This window comes from Helicoverpa armigera, chromosome 13 (genome assembly GCF_030705265.1).
Source record: "Helicoverpa armigera isolate CAAS_96S chromosome 13, ASM3070526v1, whole genome shotgun sequence".
Lineage (NCBI taxonomy): Eukaryota > Metazoa > Arthropoda > Insecta > Lepidoptera > Noctuidae > Helicoverpa > Helicoverpa armigera.
Genome location: NC_087132.1, coordinates 6,384,211 through 6,406,857, shown reverse-complemented (window position 1 = coordinate 6,406,857; position 22,647 = coordinate 6,384,211). Strand labels below are relative to the sequence as shown.

Sequence of the window (22,647 nt, the reverse complement as noted above, 5' to 3'; positions counted from 1 at the left end):
CTTTCGCTCAAGGTTCCCCAAAAAGTTACATGCAATAACAAAATTCGAATTCATCCTTCGAAAGATATGAACATGGAAACACCCTTACAAATATGAGAAGCAAGTTGGCAAAATGTTTTAACGCTGTAATAAAGAACTTGTAAAGTAACTCAACAGGCGGGCAGGAACGCATGCGCCCTTACTCCTGAATCAGTTTCGTAGTGTAAAGTTTTCAGTCAGCGCGCCACCACAGCTTCGCGCGGCGGTCGCCGTCCCTCCTCCCCTCGTACTTTGCCTCGTGTGCGAAAACTACCGGCACATATTTCACCAAGTGTTGAGAGACTATGAACTATTCAATACACTTCGTGTTCCTCATTCTGTGCTCAAGTTGGTATCAAACTATGGATTGCTCATTTCATTATGTAAATGTAGTAGTTTACGTTGTTTCTGTCAGTTAACTATTGCGTGTTGAAAGTTTAGCTTGTGTGTAATTTTCCCGTCATCCTGCCTTCTGATTGTAGCGATTGCGCTGTGTTTTGAGTAACAATGACGCCTTTTGTTTTGATGTTTTCATGTGTAGAGCCTTACTTAAGGTGGAATTATTTAAACACGTTTATAAAGGTCAACGGGTGCTTTTATGTCAAATATAACATTCAGGAAGAGCTTACATTAAGCACACCCACGATGTGATGTCAAAAATAAGTCCATAAAAAACTTGGATGCGTTATTTGTTCACTTACTTTTTTATTTCTGTAACTTTACTGCATTCTTTGTCATGCCGTTAAATATTAATATTTTTTTATATATAAAAGAAAATTCATAGCACACTAGCGCTCTTCTGTGTAATAAGTACCTATAACTATGTTTTGAGGGTAATCCAACAGCACCAACTATTCTTAACATTCTTTTACGGCTACGAAGTTAGTCTTTCAGCGTAAAGTTTAAACTTAAACTGTTCTAAAACGCGTACATTCTTAACATAACTTCTAGAATAAACAATTAACGAGTTAACAATTTAATGCAGAATCATGCAAATGGCTTCATTCGCGTAGAAAGTTTCGCGCTTGGACGCGGTTAACTTAGCGGTGATATATCCACTCGGTTGATTATGTAAGCGGCGCCGGTGGTCGAAACAAGTGTCAAGTTATAAAGCTGTGCTCTTGATAGCTTTGGTCTAACTTTTTAATTGAAACTTTGTTGCTTAGCTCTAGAAGCCACAATTTCGCGGAGTAAATTGACAGATTAATAGGTTAGGTACTCTAAGGTAGGTAATAGAACACAAGTTTATATACAAGGTTCATAGTTTGACACGGCAGTAAATTTGAGTCATCTCACCTAATACTTGCTGCCAGTGGCAACATACACATAAAGGTATAAACACAACGGTTCTCATAGCTCCTATATCATGAATTCACGATTGCACAGCCAATTGTGTGCTTCGAATTTAATGGAGTCGGCCGTAAAGGTGCACCTGCTAAGACTAGGCTTCAATTACAGACGCCTGCATTTTAGTATAAAACAATAAGATGCTCAGAATAAGACTTTTGGCTATATGTTTGATATTTAACATAAGGATAAACCAACTCATTTCTTTGAAATTGAATCTAAGTACATCTTTGTCATCCTCCTAGGTTTTTTTCAACTATATAGGGGTCGGCTTTCATTCTAATAGGATGCATGTGAGTAGGCACCTATGTTTTTTGTGTCCGGGTGACCATAAAGGTAGGTACTCTTTAGTGAGACTGGTGGACAGTCTATTCGGCTACTATCTGACTAACAATTCAAAGTAGTTTTCGAAACTCGGAAGAACTTCCAAGATGAGATGGTTACTCATCTACAAACTGAACACGCCAAACGTTGCTTAACCTTATAATCGATCAATCCATGTCATGCCATATCATGTCAAGCCAAGCCATGGCTGTTTTTAACCTCAATTCCCATTTAAAACCACGCATGTATTGGAACTTATTTATCTCGCATGTATTTGTTCTATAAAAATAGCTTTTTCTTACTGGCAAGGTAAAAAGAATCTCCGCCATTCGACAAGTAAGTGGATACGCTCGCTCGGATATTGACGGTTAATTTCCTGTTTTGGTTACGTTTCCACTCGTGTCTCCTCACTCCTAAGGTAGACAACGGGAATACGGGACCAATACGGTAACTGCCCACTCCTGTGTTATACAAAGGAATTGATACGCATTCGGTAACGTTATCCGACATCGTCGTGAAATATTGACGAGATTGCTTTGTGGTTTCCACTGAAATATATTTTTTGTTTATTGTTGGTAGACTGCAGATTGTAAGCTCGGGGATTGCGTGTATTTTAAACGATCTTTTCAAATGTTTCTTTCTAAAAATAAACTCACTACCTAACGTTTTTTGCCCTGCTTTTTGAACGATTTTCCTGTGTAAAACTTTCAGTCACAATACTCTTACAATGTTGAGAAAACTTATCTTATGATATTAATAGCCAACTAGTGTGACAATATACCAAGATAAAGTATTTGTTTTATAACTATTGGGAGACAACAGAAACAAGTTGTGTAACAAAGTTAGCGATCGGCTTGATGGGTACGTCGGAAGATAAAGTTGTTTGCCTTTTACCTGAGTAAAACAATATTACTTACTGTCAACATTAAATAAATAATAGCGAGTATTTGTACGTAGTATTTATTTTCAAGAATTTGCTGTTATGTTGTCGGAAGTGAAACGAAAGAAATTTGCTGACCCGGCTTTGTCCTGACCTAACAATAAAGTTTGTGACAAAATCTCATACCTAGAAAAAGCACTTGCAGTTTTCCCGGTTTTCAATTTTCCGGACAATTTTTAATTCTTTTCGTTTGCTTTATAGCTTATTCTGAATAGGTGTAGTGGACAAAAGAATAACTAAGTTTTACTGTCGACAAGCATTTACTTCGACACCTATTACGCTATCATTTAATTTACAACATTAGGAATATTACTATCTACAGTGGCCACCCCGTCAAAGGGAATGACCAAAAATCGTGCTAATATTGTTTATTATCCAAGTCATGCATGTCAACGTTTCGGCTATCAATATCAATTGATAGTTTTATTTATCATTACTACGCTCATGAGCTTTATCTTTCACAACATAGGTAATATTCTCCCCTTGTTCAATAATCGCTGTCCTGCGTGTCACATTTTCCACTCCAAAAACATTTCGGTACTTCTGTAATGTATAAACGAACACTCAGACATTTATCGGCACGCACGATATCCAGGATATTAGTATAAAACTCAACTACTAAATAATTTGTCTATATAAGCTACATTAGGTATGTTAACATTATATAAGAGTTTCAACTTAGGTGGCGATATTATTAGTACTAATGGCCAGTTAAATAGTTGTCAGCCATAACAAAAATAATCCCGTCATTTGAACCCTTAAAAATATAATTTCACAAATACTTGATAAAGTTTATTTAGCACTTTAATTGGACAATAACAAAAGAACGTATTTTACGATGTCCTACGTCTAGACAGACATAAAATATCTTAAATGTAAGTAATAAGGTAACTGGAAAACTTTTATAGGAAACGGCAGGATGCTAGATTTATATCAATATCTTTTTATGGCCCTTCATTTCTCAACGTGGGTGTAAACAACTGAAGAATACAGCTACATATTCTACACTATCCCATAAAAAGGTATCATTTGTTAGTCTGACTGTAATTATTGAGCTTCAAGACTAACCGAACCTACATATTACATAGGTACATTTAATGCGGGCAACATCCCAGGTAGGAGGCATCCTTTTCATTTCATGTTAATCTCCTTTGACTTTGAATGAACGATCTATAAATAGGAAAGAGCTGCTTGACTGATGTAAGACTCAATTCTCAGAAGAAAAAGTCCTCAAAGATCTGATACCTATCTGTAAAGCTAATCAGAAGCGGCTGCAAAGGGACTGCTTTAATAAAAGCATTCGTGTTGCAAGAGGGAACGATATTTACTAAAACAAAAGCATTCGTTGCACTCTTTCGGTTCAATTCTTGACTCACGCCGAAATAGCTTTGTGGGTTTATGAGAAAGTTTTAAGAAACAGCATAAAATTTGAAAGTCGGTGGTGTTACGTTGGTGCACCAAAGAGCAAGTAAATGTCGGTCCTGTACCTGATCTCTGACAGAGTAAGGGAACAGTGAGCACCTGGGTATGTACAAATGCTTGTGCGTTATAAAAATAATGTAGTGCTATGTTTTTAAGTTCGAAAAAGCTGACGTGGCCGAAATTCGGCGTGCTCTTTTATATTGTTTTCCCAGGAAACTGCAAAATATAATTAAATGATCTGTTCCGAGTATTAAAACTGTCATGGTTTATTTTCAATAGAAAACCAGTGTGTCGGATAATTCCATGTAAAGCAGCGTTATCTGTATAAAGATCTAACAATAACATTTTTTATACGTTCATATACGAACCCAAGTTTTTCGGATAGCCCATATATCTATTAATAACAGCTTCCTTCCAAAAGCAATCTAATAAAAATGCTTTATTAAGATTATTTTCAATAGGTTTATATTCCGTCATTTTTATCGCTTGTTGATAAGAGAATTATTATGTTAGAGCCGTGCTGAAAACTTAGCTCTTTCCTAGACTGTGGGTGTAGCTCAAAAGGTTACTGAACTAAGTAGCAGCTACGATATTTCGATACATTATTGGTTTCTAAATTCCACTTAAGCAAACCCGCGGACAAACTGCTGGTAACATAACTGTGATTTAAAGTCAATATTACTTGATAAACAATATAAATCGACGGATAAACAAACATAAAGTTAGTAATATGTGTGTGTAATAACAATCGAGGTTTCAATCTACTTGAAAGCCTATAACTACGAGCCGAGCTATATATAATATTTAACCTATATGCTGTTATACCACATTGCATTATTCATGGACTATTTGAGAGGGATAAACTACGAAAACAATATCTAACTGTAACGTCGGTATAATAAATTCATATTGGCGTAGGGATGGTCTGTTATTGCGAAAGAATGTTTATTCGCCATGGCTTGAGTGAGCATGCTTATAACGCATACATTTGTAATGACAATTGTAGTAATGTTTGTGGGTTATTCTGTAAATTGTTAATGTGGTCTCAATGGCTTACGTTATCGATTCATTTTTTTTATTTTTGGTATCATGAGTAGAAGGTTTTCTTTTCTATATGTTATTTTTAATTTCTTGCGCTTATGTTGTTATTTGTTCTTGAATATCAGGCTCTCTCTAAGTAAAACTAAACACTCACGCTAAACCATAACAATCTGCAATTCTAATCGGCTTAAATCTTAAAATAGCTCACCTAAGATAATCCTAGTGGTTTTAATTAGAAACCTACTAAATGTCATACCGCTATTAGAAACATGCAGCTAAATTACCAAGAAATCATTTTCAGATATCTCGAATAATTATCAGTCGGTAGTGATAGATGGCATGCAGATGCAGCTACAACTAGACCAGTGATAGGCGGACAATGTAGCGAACTCTAGACTAACATTCCCAAGTTCCTATCAAAGTTTTCCTGGTTCAGACGAAGTTCTACCGAATTCCTATTTGTAGCAAGACCAGGACCAAATTAAACACGACTATCTACTTCTGGAGTTGACCATCTGCTTGTTTTATAGAGACGTTTTTTTTTTTACATTTTCATGCAGGTAATTTAAGTCCACTTTTTTGTGGGAAAACATCAAATGAGAGCGGCCTCTTACTGACTAAAACCCACCATGTTTCGTCTTGAGCCCTTTGTATATTAGGCTCTTTAACTCTTTTCAGCTATCCCTAAGCCCCGGCAGGATAGTTTAGGTCCACGTTGTTGACTGCAAGTAGTAGTAGTGTATGAAATATTATCGTTGGATACCGTAGCTGATTTTATAAGGCTGTCGACATTCATAGGAAATACATTTCTCGGTCGCGTTTGTATCGCTTATCCATATCTATATCTTTGTGCGGCACTGTATCCAGACGGGTAGTAAAGCAACAGTTTTCTAAATTTTTATGGAAATCTATAGCAGCATTATCAAATTATTGTTGCATATCACAATGTTCCATTAATATTTTTTTGTTGTTATTCTAGGAATCGCCTCAATCTTATAGCAATGAGCTACTTAACTATTTAGTTTAACAATTAAAATAATTTCACACTTTTATAAGTTTTATTTTAAAATTTTCTGTAAATCCATAATTGTGCACAGTGCAGGGCACAAATTGCTAGACGTTATTTAAAACGATATCCTGCATAATGTTTATGAGCGTGACCGGCTTTAGTTCTGTGCATATTCAGCCATCCCGCCACGTAAGAGTTTTACTCAGCTCTGAAATATCACTGAAACTAATATTATTCACGAACAGCATTTTCAGTTTTCCAACCTGGCTTATTTTAATTATAAATCGATACTGAACCGAGCTCAGATCATCGTACTCGGAACTAAGCAACTAAGTACACATTTTCTGAAGAAAATTAAACTAATTTCATCGAAGATAAAAGATCGTTTGAGAAGATAAAAATATGTTCATAATTATATTGTTTGAACGTGAATAGAAAACCTCTCAACTTTGTTAATTAAACCTACAGAATCCGTTTTGTTTGGTCTGCGGCACATACATAAGTGAGTTGACGAACTCATTAGGTGGTCGACTCAACCTTCATTTGTGTCTGACCAATTAGTAATCTCGTGTTGTCTAACCAGAATTAAGACTTTTCCTGTTGTCAAAAAATCAGGTCATACGAAGCTAATACTAGTACAAAGTACAACGGGTACAATAGAAAATATAATTGACAGCCATTGTACAAAGTAATACAAAGAAAATATCACGAAAGCTGGATTAACCTAAACAAATCACAAAAAATAAAACTGACAGGCGTAGTTGCCAGAAAGGTTACGATAATTAATTAGCAGTGACACAAAGAAATGTATTCAGTTTTTGATCGTTGAGCTAAAAGCTAAAAAGGGGAGAATTTATTCCAGAGGAAAATAATTACCGCTCGCAAACAAAGAGATTAACTTATTCTCTGTTGCCAGCAACTGAAATACGAACGTTATTCCACAAAGGCAACATGAATCAGATTCTCTTTTATTAGGTCTGTGTTGTTCTCCCCATCAATTTGTGTCCTTACTCTCATTAAGATTAATACTTTATTCATAAACCTCTACGTCGATGTATTCGCTTGTCGAATCATTTCTTTGTATTCGTTACTCGGTAGATAACAATGAAACGTGAAAATACATCTGATCATTCTTGTTGTTCGTATAAATGTTTTATTCGAAACCTTCGGACCATGCGGTTTTTAATTACTGTGCCTTTTGCAATTTTGAAGTAATACATTTTATAAAACAACAAAAAAATATAGAGTAACAGTAACGTTTTCTTTTTACAGTATATTTAATTACAAAACTATTAACTTATATGCTGAAAATGTAACTATGTAAATAGGAAACCTGAGAATTAAAACTTAAGGACACAGTCCTTAAATCTGTTAAGTAAATCTCGCTTACATTTAGACCTAAAAAGAGCCATCACGTTATTCCAGTGGAGCAACAAAGCGATAGTGACAGCTTCCTAAACCCATGGCAATACCAATCAGACTCAGAGCGGTCACTTGTGCGTCTGTTACTGAGAGGATAATCCTTAATCAACACGGTAGCCAGCGGATCACTGCAGCACGAGGTTTAGCTCAAAGCCCCACATACCCGATGTTAGCTAATTAGAATAATTATTGTGAAAATTGGGTTGCGACATAACCGAACTATTGTAGTTCCAAGAATAATGGGTCCGTGGCTTATGTCAGAAATGAGTACGCAAGTTGAAAAATATCTGTCTAACTATAACGTGATTTTCAGCAGCAGTTTAAAATCTGTCTTTGTTCTTATTTGATAGGCTTACATCCTATTAGCCAAGCTTCCTTATAAACCTTTCTCTCTCACGGAAAGTCATCGTAATACAGGATATGTTACATAATATATTACAAAACTTCATACGGAATAAAACATTAAATCTGATGTTATATCTACACAAAGTAAAAAGATGTGTAGCCAAACTTCAAACCTCCGATAATACAGGCTCTTTGCATTCATACATACGTGATTAACAGAGAGAAAGACGGATTTTCCGATATTAAACCGCATCGAACGTATTTCGTATTATGTGCTTCACATTTCTTTTACATAAGAGCTATTGAGGCAGACGATTGGGATCTAAGGATCCTAATAATATATTTTTAATCTCTTTGATCTCGATGGGATCCTAGTCCGATACGGGCGTCTTTCATATGGGAGTATAGATACCGTTTCTGCAATCGTGCTCATCTCGTCTGAGTACTTATAAGACTGATTATGCAATCGATGTTACAATTCTTGACCCAAATTCTTTTATGAAAATAGATGTCGGGTACATTATATTCAGGGCACCAATTTATTGTCGATCAGTATTATGAGTATGACTTTTGAATATTAAGCATTAGTTAAATATACGAATAAACAGGGATAAGTTCTTGTTTCAATAAACATGTTTCATAATTAAATTAGTTCTTTAGGCAGACAGTAATTTGTTTTATTAGTTTACCTACTACAAATAATTTACCGAAACATACATGTTACTAAACAGATTTAACATTAATTAGTTCAACAAAAATTTGAATATTGGTTATCTAAGCCTTTTGGTGCGTGAAAATATTTTACCTGCCAACGGGTTTTGGTTTGATAAGTAAGCAAAATAAATCCTTATTTCATAATTAGGGCGTCGTAGAAAACCAATCATTTAGAAATGGTAATTGGAGAGACTAGGTACGCATTTTTTTAATGACTGCATAACACTAAGTAAAATTTTAGTTTTGTTGGTTAATGACTGTTTAAGGATACTAGTCAGTACCTACAGAACAACGTTGATGGCATTGCAGTCCGTTATCACGCGTCATGCGATTGCCACTACATTAAAGATAAACATTATGTCAGTGTTCGCTTCGCTACTAACTGGGTCTGAATATATAACTGGCGAGCTATCTATCCTCTTGCACTATCTAACAGTGATACCTAATTGTGTTCCAGTAAACTACACGGGCTGGAAACAAAGGATCTATCGTAATTACGTCCATCGATCCGTGAACGAATTCGAACGAACAGAAATTCCTATGTTATTTCTAAATCTACAAACATACATTTTTTTTCAATCGACTTCGTTTTTCTTTTGTTTTGGTCAGAATACAAATAAGTAAAGACTACCGTAGGTAATTGTTCAAAACCACAGTGTTTCCCGTATATCATAATTCCTTCTATGAATTACCTGTTCTGTTTCTAAGCCACTTACAAAATTACCTACTGCAAAATTAGTCCAGCTGTTTAGGACTTCTTCGGATACAAACTCGCTATCATCACGTTGTCGTTAACGAAAAAGTAAAATATAAATTTTGTTTTGATTGCATTATGACTGCAAATTGCAAACTGTCCACTTGCTTGTTACATGAATGCTATGAATTTTCCACCGAGTTTCATTCAACTGTAGCGCATACGTGCGCCATTAACAGATCGGATAATTGTTCACTTTGCATATTAATTTTAATGGATAGGACTTAATAAATTATGAACATAACGTTGTAGTATGGTAATCGTGCTTATTATTCCCGCAATTACTGTAAATGGTAATTAAATTATACAGAACATTAATTTAAATGCAGCTCACAAGCGTTAACTGAGTCACTGCAAGTGAGCGTCAGGTTTCTACAATTAAAAAAATGTTTTCAAAGCCCTTTTGAAAAACACTCCTCGTACATATTAAAGTCAATTTATTTTTAGTTGAACAATAACAGCCTACTCACTTGTAAATGCCATTTACGTGGAAGATGACAATGGTATGGTTCACATTTCACATATATATTTTTTTCACAATGCGCAAAAATACCTAATTATTACTTAGAAATGGTTACTTTCATTGATTTAGCAATATTTTGTACAACGTTTTAAACTTTATCGTGTTATAGAATATGACAATAACAACTTATATTTTTTTTGTTTTGATAGTGGAAGAGATGATTTTATATAACAACTTATATTGTTAGAAAAATATTAGAATAATAGAAGCTGCTATAACCCAGCGATCTATTTCCTTCCTTCCTCCGAGCCTTTTCCCAAACTATGTTGGGGTCGGCTTCCAGTCTAACCGGATTCAGCTGAGTACCAGTGCTTTACAAGAAGCGACTGCCTATCTGACCTCCTCAACCCAGTTACCCGGGCAACCCGATACCAACCCAGCGATCTATTTGCTTGTCACAAATCTTTGGGGAAGCTTAAGTTGTCATAACGAGATATGTATAACCCTAAAGCCTGCATGTGTTTATCTAATCCATTGTAGACGGGATTAGTGTCACAACCCTTTAAAAATATACTTGTAACTGTCAGACAGACTTTCTTTAAAAATATTAAACGTGGTAATAAGAAAAATAAAATATACTTTTAAATTAAAAACGTAGACTGTAGAGTTTGTAGTTTTTTCATCAGTTACTTTTTTGATTTATGATATCTAGCTCGAATTACAATTTGAGATAAACGTAGGATTGTAAAAGTCGTAACAATTTATAAAAACCGAATACCTAGTTTTTTTTTTTTTTTAGAAAATAACGAACATCAAGTTTCTAGTCAGTAATTAAAGTAAATCTTTACATCTCAAAGAATTATACTACGTATCTACTTAATTATGCACGAACGGATAGCTTGCACTACGCACAAGTGCATAAAAAACGGTAGAACGGTAATAAAATTCTTCACAATATACCTTTATTATTTCCAATTAACATATACACATATATAAACAAGTCGCATTAATCCTTACTTTATACTTGTGCCTGCAATGCAATTCCAATATTCAAGAAGTTAGTAGGTAGGTGTCACTAACTTCTTGAATATTGAAATTTTTTATAATAATGTCGGGACACCTTTTCACACACGGTTGATTAGCCCCATGGTAAGTTATTAATTAACTTGTGTTATGGGTGCTTACACAACTGATATTCATTTATTTATTTGCATTCCATCACATAATTTACATCTTAGGTACCTCAGTTCAAGTAGAGACCAATACATTGGCACATAGCTACTTAGAAAACTGACACATTACCTCATACGACTAAATAGGTATAAGGAAGTCCTTAACAAAGATAACTTCGAAATTTTGTACATATTTCATACTAAGTTCGTACCTAAGCACCCATTACCAGTTCTAACTCTATATCTCAATGAACACTTCTAACTGTGATATCATGAAGTAAGATTGTTCCCCGATGTGTAACCAGTATAACGAACTCAATTTGTGACGACCTCAATGGCGCAATGGTTACCATGCCGGACTGCCGAACCTGAGGTCCCGGGTTCGATTCCCGGTTCGGTCGACATGTGTGATAAGTATGCTTGTAAGTCGTGGTCTGGGTGATATACCACTTTCTTTCTTTCAACAAGATAAAAAGTGTCAGAAATAGATTTAAAGAAGCTTTAACTTTAATGGAGCTTTGTGTAACTGACGGATAATATGTATTTAAAAATATGTATGCATGTAGGTATATGTAGTTTATCAGTTGTGTTAGCATCCATAACACAAGTTAATTTGTAACTTACCTTGGGGCTAACAGATCGTGTCTGAAAAAGGTGTTCCGATATTTATTATTATTTAATTTTTCGCAGAATGTATAGCTGTAAACATCAAGCGTTTAGACGTGCCAGCCTTAGTGGAGCTCGGCACGGAGTCAGTCATCCTGGACTGCGACTACAGCACGGGAGAAACTCCAGGCCCTGGACTGGTCATAAAGTGGTTCTTCAACGGCTCTACAGGCCTCGTCTACCAGTGGATACCACCGCTGCAACCACAGTTTATAGGACTTCTAAAGGGAAAAGTTGACCCGAATTTTAAAATATCGGGTAAGTTGACACATCAAAACATCATTGAGTTACTCAAGATTCTTATATTATGTGATTACCATAGTAATTCGATTCAGGTTCGTGAAGTACTACATCTTTAAGGCCTGCCGTCGTAAACAAGTAAACATTACGTAGAAAAGTTTTTCTGATTCTTTCCTGTTATTCGCCTGGTTCACGTTACGGCTTTAATATACTTATCTTCCATTATTTATATTTTTATCGAAACGTCCTACCTATTTTTATGTTTACAAATGGACTCTGCAATTTTATTAAGTTTACTGCTCTTCACGAATAGAGAAAAAGATTTTTTTGCGGGAATTTTTTTCTTGTATCTTTCATATTTGTAGTTGTGTCACAATTCTAGTTGAGCAAAATTGCAACAGCGTTGATTCCAGCTTGAACCTTTGAAATAATCTTTTTATTAAATTCGACGTAGTTGTGCCAAATTTTGTGAATATATTTTTATTTTCAGATGAGCCTTTACAGGCTTACCGAGCCATCAAAATAATAAACCCTGGCACACACTTGAGCGGCAACTATACGTGTGTGGTGTCTACATTCATTGCTGAGGATAGTCAAACGAGATCCATGTTAGTGTACAGTAAGTAATTTAATAACTTATAATCATTTCCTTAACTTATTGCGGTACAAACAACTTCTGCGCGCCAAAATTCATTTCTCTGTACTAAAACAAAGGTACTTACCAATTTTTTTTAGCTTAGATCGTGTATGTAAACAAAATACCCGTATTGTTGAGTAATTTTTGGCTATAAACCTCTTTAACTAAATACCAGACGAAATTGAAAACGTTACTTTGTAGTTCCTATAAATTAACTCAGCTGTCAACGTCGAAATGTCTCGAAGGAAAAGATATTTTGCCGACACAGAGAGAGATATTAAATTGACTTCTCGGTATTTCACTTTTTACTTCTATTTCGGTAATACGACTTGGTATGTGCTCTTTTTTTTAGTGATAAAAAAGAATAAATGATGGAACCAAAAAATGTATGCTGTTAGACTAAATATTGTTGATTGGTTTTGGGAATTGCGGATTAAAATACGAATGTTATTTCGAAATTGATAGTTAAGCTTTCTATATAATTAAATATACAATACATTATACATTATTAATTCATATATTAATAACACATTCAATGATTTATCATTTGATTTCAGCTCTTTGATGTCAAATATATATAAATATTGCGGTTTCTTCTGATTTCCACAAAATTATATTAAAATATAAATATTAATAGGCTGAAATGTTTAATGTCAATCACCTGCCATAGAAAAATATCGGATACCAATAATCTAAAATCGATTTACAAAACTATGGCTATAATGATATATCAATGGAGTTTATTCAAATGCAGTTTAATTGCTAAGTTATTTTTAGCTTTATCAGGTAGTAAAATAGTGAAACAATTAATTAACCATTGAGTTATAATTATTTTATAAGCCTTACATAAATGTAGATATTAATCACACATGAATAAATATTGGTTTGTTTAATAGAATGTAAATAATATTCTAGAGCGCTGTTTATACTAGATGTGTTTATATTACTCGGTGTTAGCGATAGGAAATTATAATAAGGTAGCTAGTAAATTCGATAATATATGTGTTACCGGCCGAACCCGATTTTAGGACAAACCAGTTTTGCCTAGGCTCAACTAGTTCTTCCTATAGGCGTTAGGATTAACTAGTATAGCCTAGTCCAAACTAATTTGTCCTAAGCCCGATAGGACGGACCAGTTTAGGCTAGGCAAAACTAGTTGATCCTGATATCAATACGCACACTCTAGGATAAACTGGTATGGCCTAGTCTAAACAACATGTTCATGCGGGAATGCTCCGAACGTCCCACACCGCTCGCTCCCCGTTCGTCATTTGTCGCGTGGTTTTAAATGCATTTAGCGTCTAGTTGCTAGCCGTGCATAACGTACACGCCCCGAGCGCCTCGCGCCTAATAACGTCATCATCATCTGCCGAGCCTTTTCCCAACTATTTTGGGGTCGGCTTCCAGTCTAACCGGATGCAGCTGAGTACCAGGGTTTTACAAGGAGCGACTGCCTATCTGACCTCCTCAACCCAGTTACCTGGGCAACCCGATACCCCTTGGTAAGACTGGATGTCAGACTTTCTGGCTTCTGACTACCCGTAACGACTACCAAAGATGTTTAAATGGCAGCCGGGACCTACAGTTTATCGTGCCATCCGAAACACGGAAGAATTCATTATGACAAGATGGTCACCCATCCACGGACCGACCGCGCCAAGCGTTGCTTAACCTTATAATCGATCGATCCGCCCGGCTTTGACTTAGCCACGAGCTCTTCTCGCGCCTAATAACGTATTTAGTTAATTTAACAAAATACTTACCTATTATTTGTTAGTTTGCTACATATATGTAGTATGATTGTTCGTATTATCAATTTATCCATAACGACGAATCAATATAGTTTAATAAAGATGATTATTTTTCTAAACACGGAGTAGTTTATTTAGTTCATCTATTTATTTAGACTTTTAGATATGCATATGTTTTGACTAGGCTATACCAGTTTATCCTACAGTGTGCGTACTTATATCAGGATCAACTAGTTTTGCCTAGCCTAAACTGGTCCGTCCTATCGGGCTTAGGACAAATTAGTTTGGACTAGGCTATACTAGTTAATCCTAACGCCTATAGGAAGAACTATTTGAGCCTAGGCAAAACTGGTTTGTCCTAAAATCGGGTTCGGCCGGTAACATATGCATGATTTCGTGAAGCGAACGCCCGTGGCTGCCCTGACTAAGCACAATCTGGATAGATAACTTCCACAATATATAACATTCTGGAAGTAGGTACTATTTTTAGAACGCTTTAATATGGATGTCAAAAGTGTTCGATTAGACCGTTATTTGGTATCTTAATTGAAGACAGTGACTTGAACACGAATTTAGTTAAGTAGATAAACTAACAAAACAATTTTTTCATAATATATGAAGAGATCCCTTCACAAACCAGACTGGAAGCCGACCCCAGCGTAGTTTGGGAAAAAGGCTCGGAGGATGATGATCCCTTCACAAACTATTCATAAAAGAATATATTATACTTATTCTTTCGGACTAAAGTTATATTGGCTTCATGTGTCCCGATTTGGTCTAATCAGTTTAGCCGAAGGCTATAATTAGCTGTTAATTTCAGGTAAGGTAAGCTGTCAGACCACAACAAACTAGATTAGCTAAGGCTAAACAGATAGATGGAATTGGAGTTCGATAAACCGTACCGCGTCATTCTAATTAGGTATTTAGGCGATAATAAAGTTTGCACCATGTGTATACAATTTCACCTGCAGGTTCTTGCTCAGATCTATGTATATAATAAAAACTTATTTGAGTGTAAATATTATAAACAATATTTTAGGAAAAAGGCTAGGCATGTGATGGTTATAAAAAGTTTATTATTTTGAAAAGAGTGTCTATAGAGTTTCCTGCCGGTTCTTCTTCATAAGACCCACTTCTTAGAACCGTGCAACTAGCTATTGACGTTTCGCAAGAACTGTAATAGGTCTATATGGAATAAAACCTTTTGACTTTGTTTACCTGAAAACAGTACCTCACGAGACAAAGGAAAACGTAATAGTGCAAAACATCTTTGTTCATCCACGGCCGACTAAAATGCATAACAATATTCTGGCATGAACTACAAATCGAATTGTCTGTGTATAGGCTTCCTCCTATGTTAATCTAGTTTATCGAGACGCGTATGGACGAATTAGTTCAACGCAGGACAAACCGATTTACTCTGCAATCGAGTTTGGCAGTCGGGACCTTTGTGTCTCATGTACGTTCATTGCTGCTGACAGACCTATACAGCCCAAATAACAACGAACTAGGAAGTCGTATGTAACGGGAATTTTGGGTACCTTTTATCTACTAAAATAAGTAACTTCCCTAAAAATAAATAAGGAACATACCAACTGCAGATATAAATAAACGTGGTCTGTTTATAAACTAATTACGGCATTGTTTCTTTTCATTGTAACTCATAGTTATTTTTGCTCCACAGGTCCGGGCAAGAGTTTTCATTTCCAGCAAGAGAAAAAATATGTATTTTTAGTAACGTTAAGATGTGTCGCGGAGTACTTGTACCCTCGACCAGTTCTAACTATATTATCAAAAGGGTAAGTACTTACCTATTAAATATACATGCTTTATTTATGAAGATTTGACTATGCTATTTTTTTTTGTCTACATAATGAATCAAGTTGCGCGCCATCTCTCTCGTAAAACTGGTAACAATTGAATCTACGTGTACAAAGACTTATATGGTAACGAGTGCTTTATACATTTCCTGGAACCTAATAAAGGATCTACCCCGAGGCTCTGCAACTGTCATCAAAGCCAAGCATGAAATTCTATCATGAGCAAACATACTGGAATCGGCACATGAGTACTGGAATCTAGTCGATGACGAACATCACTGTCTGGACAACAAAAGCAGAATACATAGTTAGAAATTAAAAATAAAACTTGTAAAAGGTAATAAAAAAGTTAATTATCAAGACTAATAAAAGTAACGTATAAAGCATTTATACAGAAAGTGAACAGGGCGGAAAAATATATAAAAATCTTGAGACGGGCAGACGGCAGTTTTATGGGTAATTCATGAGTGAGATAAGGTCAAGTGATCTTGTTATACGAATCTTGATGTTATATTGATGATCTTGTCGTATAAGTTCTGTACGCTTTACGACCTGGCCAGCTGCAGGTTACACATGTAATGTCTGCCTACATATTTATTATTGATTTATATGCTTTACTATGTTTTGCTTCTTCAACATGTGTTTACGGTCGTGACATAAGTAAAACTATTGGTACAGCTACCTATATTTGTCACTTAACGGTACATAATATTATAACCACTTCCAAATGGAGTAGGAACTATGAACAAACTCAGCTCCGCCCGGGGGCAATTTCTAAGTGACGTGTCTCACCCGACGTGCTTTAGTTTTTCTTGCTCGATTCCCTCAAGACACAGTAAAATTTTATAGCTATAAACTTTCTCAAAGATTAAACTTCAGAATGGCGAAAAGCTAAGATTAAAGCCAGCTTTCAGACAAATATAGGCAAACGTATTTTTGCAGTAATTCTGTGCCGTAAGGTGAAATAAGGTTATGTCTCAGCACTTTCTCAAAGGCAATAGTAATTCAAAAGGTGTTTGAATTCCAAATTTATTACATTTAATATTAATGTTTTTATAGTATGTGATTTGTTAAATATTTTATTAAAATTTCTCTTTTATTTTTTGTTAGAAAATATCTTTGTTAGAGCCACTAATGTAATTCATGGTGTAAGTCATCATACTAGGTACATTGTTTTCACACACCCTGGCACTAATCCTTTATTTACCCCAGAATTTGATCTATCTCCTAAAACTTTTCCCCCTAAATCACTTCACAAGACACAGGTTTTCCTCGAAACCTGTAGAGACAAACAAATTAAGTTGCTTTTACAACGTAGCTTGGTATTTCTGTCATAGCAAGCCACTGGAGCGAGCACTGACTGACATGAGGATGGATTCCTGGGGCATGTACACCGTGGAGACGACGGCGCTGGTCCACGACGATGACGTCACCAGCCCCTGGGAGGAGTTCGTCTGTGTATTGAGCTTACCCTTAGCTAATTATACTAGTAATAGAACTACTGTTTATTATCCAGGTAAGTCGTTATAATTTTCTAGGACAATTTTTCTGTAGATAAAGTGGAAATCAAAATAAGTAATTGTAACACTAGTTTACATGACTTTTGTTCATGAAATGGAATACATACGGTTACATTACTTTGGGTATCTACATCTCGGAAAAAATATTTAAAAAAATCCAGCACGTCAGGTTTTTGAAATATTTATTAAGAAGATTTTTACAAAAAACACATCTAAATAAACGATAGACAGTTAAAAATGGGTAATTTTTGCTCTTTTTTTATAAATATTTTCATCTGTATCTCTCACAACAGACCAACAATAGTCCCCTAGCATGTTTTCGTCCCAAAAACCTTGATAATTTTGCTCAAATAATTTTAAATCTTGGTGAAATCGCTCACCGTGTTCATCACTCACACTACCAAGATTTTCTGGAAAAAAATCTAAGTGGGAATGCAAAAATGAATTTTTAGTGACATATTTACACCCATACGCTCATAATTATGCAATAAATTTTCAACGATCTCTTTGTAATTATCACTTTTTTTATTGCCTAAAAAATTTTTAACGACACTTTTGAAAGAGTTCCAGGCTGCTTTTTCTACATCGGTTAAAAGGCCCTCGAATTTTGTATCGTCCAATATTCTCCTGATTTGAGGACCCACAAATATCTTCTTTTTATCTTCCTTTAATTTAGCCGCAGAAAGATTCGTAAATACAGAGCCGAGATATTGAAATGCAGGCTTGGACTTATCCAAAGCTTTGGTAAAATTTTTCATCATTGGTTTACCAAATTTCAGTGATCTATTTTTACCTGAATACCAGGAGCTGAGGACCAATCTGCAATAAGTGCAAATCACATGAGGAACCCAATTTTTATCTTGATTTGACACCGGAAATCCAAAATATTGTAAATAGGCTTCTTGCAATGGTTTTGTTAAAGGGAAACCACGATTTAACTGAACAATTTTCCCACAAACATAACAAAATCGATCTGGATGTAGTTTACACACTCTAGATGACATTTTTATATAAAAATGAGACTTTTGATTCACACAGTTGTTAACAAAACAACGATAAACGCATTTAAACAATTGCGGGTAGATAAAAAAAAAATCATCGATATCTCCGAATTGTGACGTGCTACGAAAAATAAAAAAATATTTTTTTAGTAACCGTCCATAGCCTACTTAAATAATATAGGTTTCATTTCATGAACAAAAAAAATATATTTTTTTGTAAACTAGTGAATTAATATAGGTCTTCAGAGAGTTTACGATAAGGTCACGTACTTCAATATTTATTTGAATCTTTTTTTTTAATGGTCCTGGAAACCTAAACTGACCGATACTGGCATAACATAAACGGCAATCAGTTGCAATCTCGAAAATAAAATTCGATTAAAATACGAACGATTTTTTACGGCCTACGGAAACCATAGATATTAACGAGCCTGCAGTATCTGCTGGCCATGAAATCTGAGTTGCGTGATTAGTACGTGTAATGGCAGCCAATACACGGGGTACCTGTTCAGCATGAAGCCTATTAGGCTGGGATTAGTTTGGGTCCGATAATATGAGCGTTCAACCTCTGTACGTGTCTCTTCAATGCCTAGAAGCGCGTTCTTTTTTTAAAGCTAGAGAAAATTATGCGTCATTTATGGCCATGAATTATTACTGCAGCGTTTTCTTAATGCTCCAATTTTTATGAAGAATTCATTTTTTATTACTTTTAAGTATTTTGTTAAATGCCCCTCACCTATCGCTTTTCACTGAGCAAACAGGTGCAATAACTGGTATTGACAGCAGGTATCATAAGCCCCATACAAACTTCTTGTACGTTGTCTGAAGTTGACCTCCTTTTGCAGGTCTTATGCCAACGCATAGTGCAAGCATAGAAGTGAAGAAACCACAGGAGCATCAAGCAAGCAGTAAGACACTTTTGAATACATATTTTTGACATAATCATCCAACTTTGATCGACCTTATTAACTAAATTAAATAAAAAAAAAAAATTAGTTAATAAGGTATCAAAATGCAGTGTAGAACAAGAATTTTTAAACACTGCACGAGCATTACTTACCCGATAAATCAGCTAAAATGCAATGTCCCAAACCGCAAACTGGCAATAAATGAAATGAAACGATACAACTACACAATTCTGCCATAAAAACTCCGCCCGATTCAGTAACAATACAATCATTTTATTTAATTGAACACTTTCCACCTTAATTACTGTAAACAATTTTATTTTCAGATAGTTCCCCGCTCCGGAGGTGCACTCTATTATACACTTTACTAATAAGCATTAAAATTACTTTTTAATAAACTAAGTAACATTGTACATACTGATTTAGTCTAGAATATTAAGTCTATGACTTTATGAAAGACGTAGCCTTTTAAGTTCATTAAGTTTGTTGGCTTCTCGTTTAGGTTCATATTTTAGACTGAAAACTTATTAGTTGTTGTTTTTGACTACCGAGTAGTTTGTATAAATTAATGTTGGTTACGTATAAAGCTTCGTATAAAGATTGTTTTAGAATGTCTACAAAATCTGTGATACTTTAGTTTTAAAAATGTTTAATATTGTTGAAAGGCAAAGGTAATTTTATAAAGCTTTTAATTTTCATAATTTTAAAATCTAGGGTAAATGACATAATTAAGTATTACTTGGATGTGACAGTATTATTTTTAAAAATAACAACCGTCTACTTTACCGGTACTGATTGTAGCTTTTTGATATACACCCTGTAAATAAAACGCTTGATGTACTTTCGTGTTTTCTCTTTGTTTTATAATAACGACGATCTTTTTTGTAAAACCTCAAAAAACCTTTTGAAGCATCATCCGAGAACCTAAGTAGGTACGATTCCACGGGAAATTCCACATTTATATTTTTTATTATATTGTTTTAGAAGGTGAGGTGTGTATAATATAAAACAGTAAATCAGATTTTGTTCCTCGCTCCCGTCACTGGACGGTAGAAAACACATTTTCTTTTACAAAAAAATAAGAAAAACTTGGTGTAAACACGTTCTCTGGAGGGAACGTCAAGTCGGCGGAGCTCGTGTAACGTTGGAAAGTACGTATAAAAAGCGGAGGAGGTCATAAAAAGGCTTTTTATATGTTTATAAGCCATCTCCCATCAGTACGTAAATAATCTTTCAAGCTTTAATTTCTCTTGTAGCATTACGTCTGCAAGAAAAGTAGGTAAGCTGCTTGGAGTGTATTTTATCAACATTGTAAAACTGTAAAGTCATCATAGTGCATGCACAACTGTCATTACAAAAGTAATGAAAATAGTTATTGTCATACATGAAAGCGTTATTTACTGAATTGGTAAGAAAACCACAGATCAATCTCAAAATTGTTTATCCTCAATAAGACAACAGCACACTTAGCGTTCGGTTACTACCATAATTCACGGAAATCATGTCAGTATATATTTTTTAACAATCAATAATATCTGCACATCTCTATTCTGCGAAATGATTCGCTCGTCGGAACTGATTTCATCGGATAAAGGTCTTACATGGAAATATGATTAAAATCGAACCATAAAATGCAGTACTATATTCTCTCTGGAAACCTGAAAATGCTATTGCATATTCGGATTTTTTGCTCTTATATTCAATAATGAAATATGAAGAGCAGAATCTATAACTCAATTAAAAGTTGAAAATATTTTTCGCCTCTGAATGGAAGAATCCACGCTTCAAAAAGTTAATAGATTATCCCGTCACTGAAACAAAGAGAACTAAAACGAACTAAATAAATAGATCTTAGACACTGTAATATAATCCTGCCTCGGGTATCTAATGAAATTGTCCCCGGCGAGTTAAAATGTCGTATCCACCAAATGTATTGATTGAATCCTAGAACTTGATGAGAATCTATTCATAATGAAAAAGTAGAATAATTGTTTTTCTCTAGTCTTGTCTATTCCTTCCATCTATAGACGTTTACCAAGTAAGTAGTTATGAAATTCCCGGAGTATACATTTTTCATAACAAATGTCCGGAACAACGATGTATGTCGTCGGAAATTATTCCAGCTAGCAGTTGTTAGATAAATGTTTGTAGATAAATACGGACCGTAGTTATATGTGTGTCCATAGAGAACTTAATACACTCGCACTTGTATGTAGTAAGAGGTTAACTTGAGATAGAAATATTACAACAGATAAAGAGGAAAGTGAGCACGGCTAAGTAGATACTCTCTCGCTGCAGTAATTTGGGAGAATTCCTTGGAGGCGGCCTGCGCGATATGTCTGCCTGAGTGCGTGGCTCCTTTAGCATTACCATAACTGTGCCATTGCTGTATCCTCCTGGTCCAATCCCGGCGAACATTCCACATGACAAGGAAACTGAATCTAATGAAGTACTAACGCTTTGTATTTTCAAAATATCTAAGAATTATCATGTGTCCACTAATATCACTTCTGGACTATCTTGTGAGTACCAACAGGAGTAAAACTAGTGTAAGAATGTACATTTATAATAACTTTAACTTAGTAACAAATTGCTAGTTACGAGATGATTGTTCTCGGCGGCCAGCTTCCCTTTATTCCCTTAAAGTATAACTGAGTTGAGTACTTTGTAAAGCGCGAACAGCACTTCTAGTAACGTCTGACTCCGCGGTGGTAAGTGCTAAGTTGCCTCTGTATCTCTGGCGATAAGTTCCTAATTGCACTTCACTGTGCGGAAATGGGGTAAAGCGGGCAACGTCGGGCGAACACGTAGCGCGCGTACGTGTTCTGAAATGTACTACGCTTTAATGCGTATGACACGCGGCTTGATGTTATGTCGAGCACTTCCATTTTATGTATTTCAATTCGATATGGAGGCCTATCACGGCTCCGGACGAAAGAAAGAAAATCCTTTAAGGTGATCTCGGTGACGCGTGGATTACGCGAGACACCTTATCTGCGACGGAAAATATTAAGCTGTCGTTACCCGACATATGAACCTCGTCGGCATCTAGACTGGCTTATTACTACAATTTGTATACATATTTCAAGGGGCGTGTGTTAACTGTGAATATATGTTTTGTATTACTGCGCTG

At 35.3% G+C, this 22,647-nt stretch overlaps 1 protein-coding gene across 1 annotated transcript; it reads left to right on the top strand.

Moving 5' to 3' along the window:
- The first annotated feature begins 230 nt into the window (after positions 1–230).
- Positions 231–20,338, top strand: LOC110376158 (uncharacterized). The gene is made up of 7 exons (XM_021334543.3): positions 231–366; positions 11,662–11,895; positions 12,368–12,496; positions 15,950–16,064; positions 17,423–17,601; positions 19,452–19,514; positions 19,841–20,338. The coding sequence occupies exons 1-7, from the start codon at positions 324–326 to the stop codon at positions 19,906–19,908; spliced, it is 831 nt and encodes a 276-aa protein (XP_021190218.1). The 5' UTR covers positions 231–323; the 3' UTR covers positions 19,909–20,338.
- Positions 20,339–22,647: the final 2,309 nt, after the last annotated feature.

What these genes read in the sequence shown, in the direction of transcription:
- LOC110376158 (XM_021334543.3), top strand. Translation starts at nt 324, where the DNA reads ATGAACTATTCAATACACTTCGTGTTCCTCATTCTGTGCTCAA. An exon ending in GTTCCTCATTCTGTGCTCAA is followed by an intron (nt 367 to 11,661) that starts GTTGGTATCAAA and finishes AATTTTTCGCAG; the next exon opens with AATGTATAGCTGTAAACATC. An exon ending in GAGATCCATGTTAGTGTACA is followed by an intron (nt 12,497 to 15,949) that starts GTAAGTAATTTA and finishes TTTGCTCCACAG; the next exon opens with GTCCGGGCAAGAGTTTTCAT.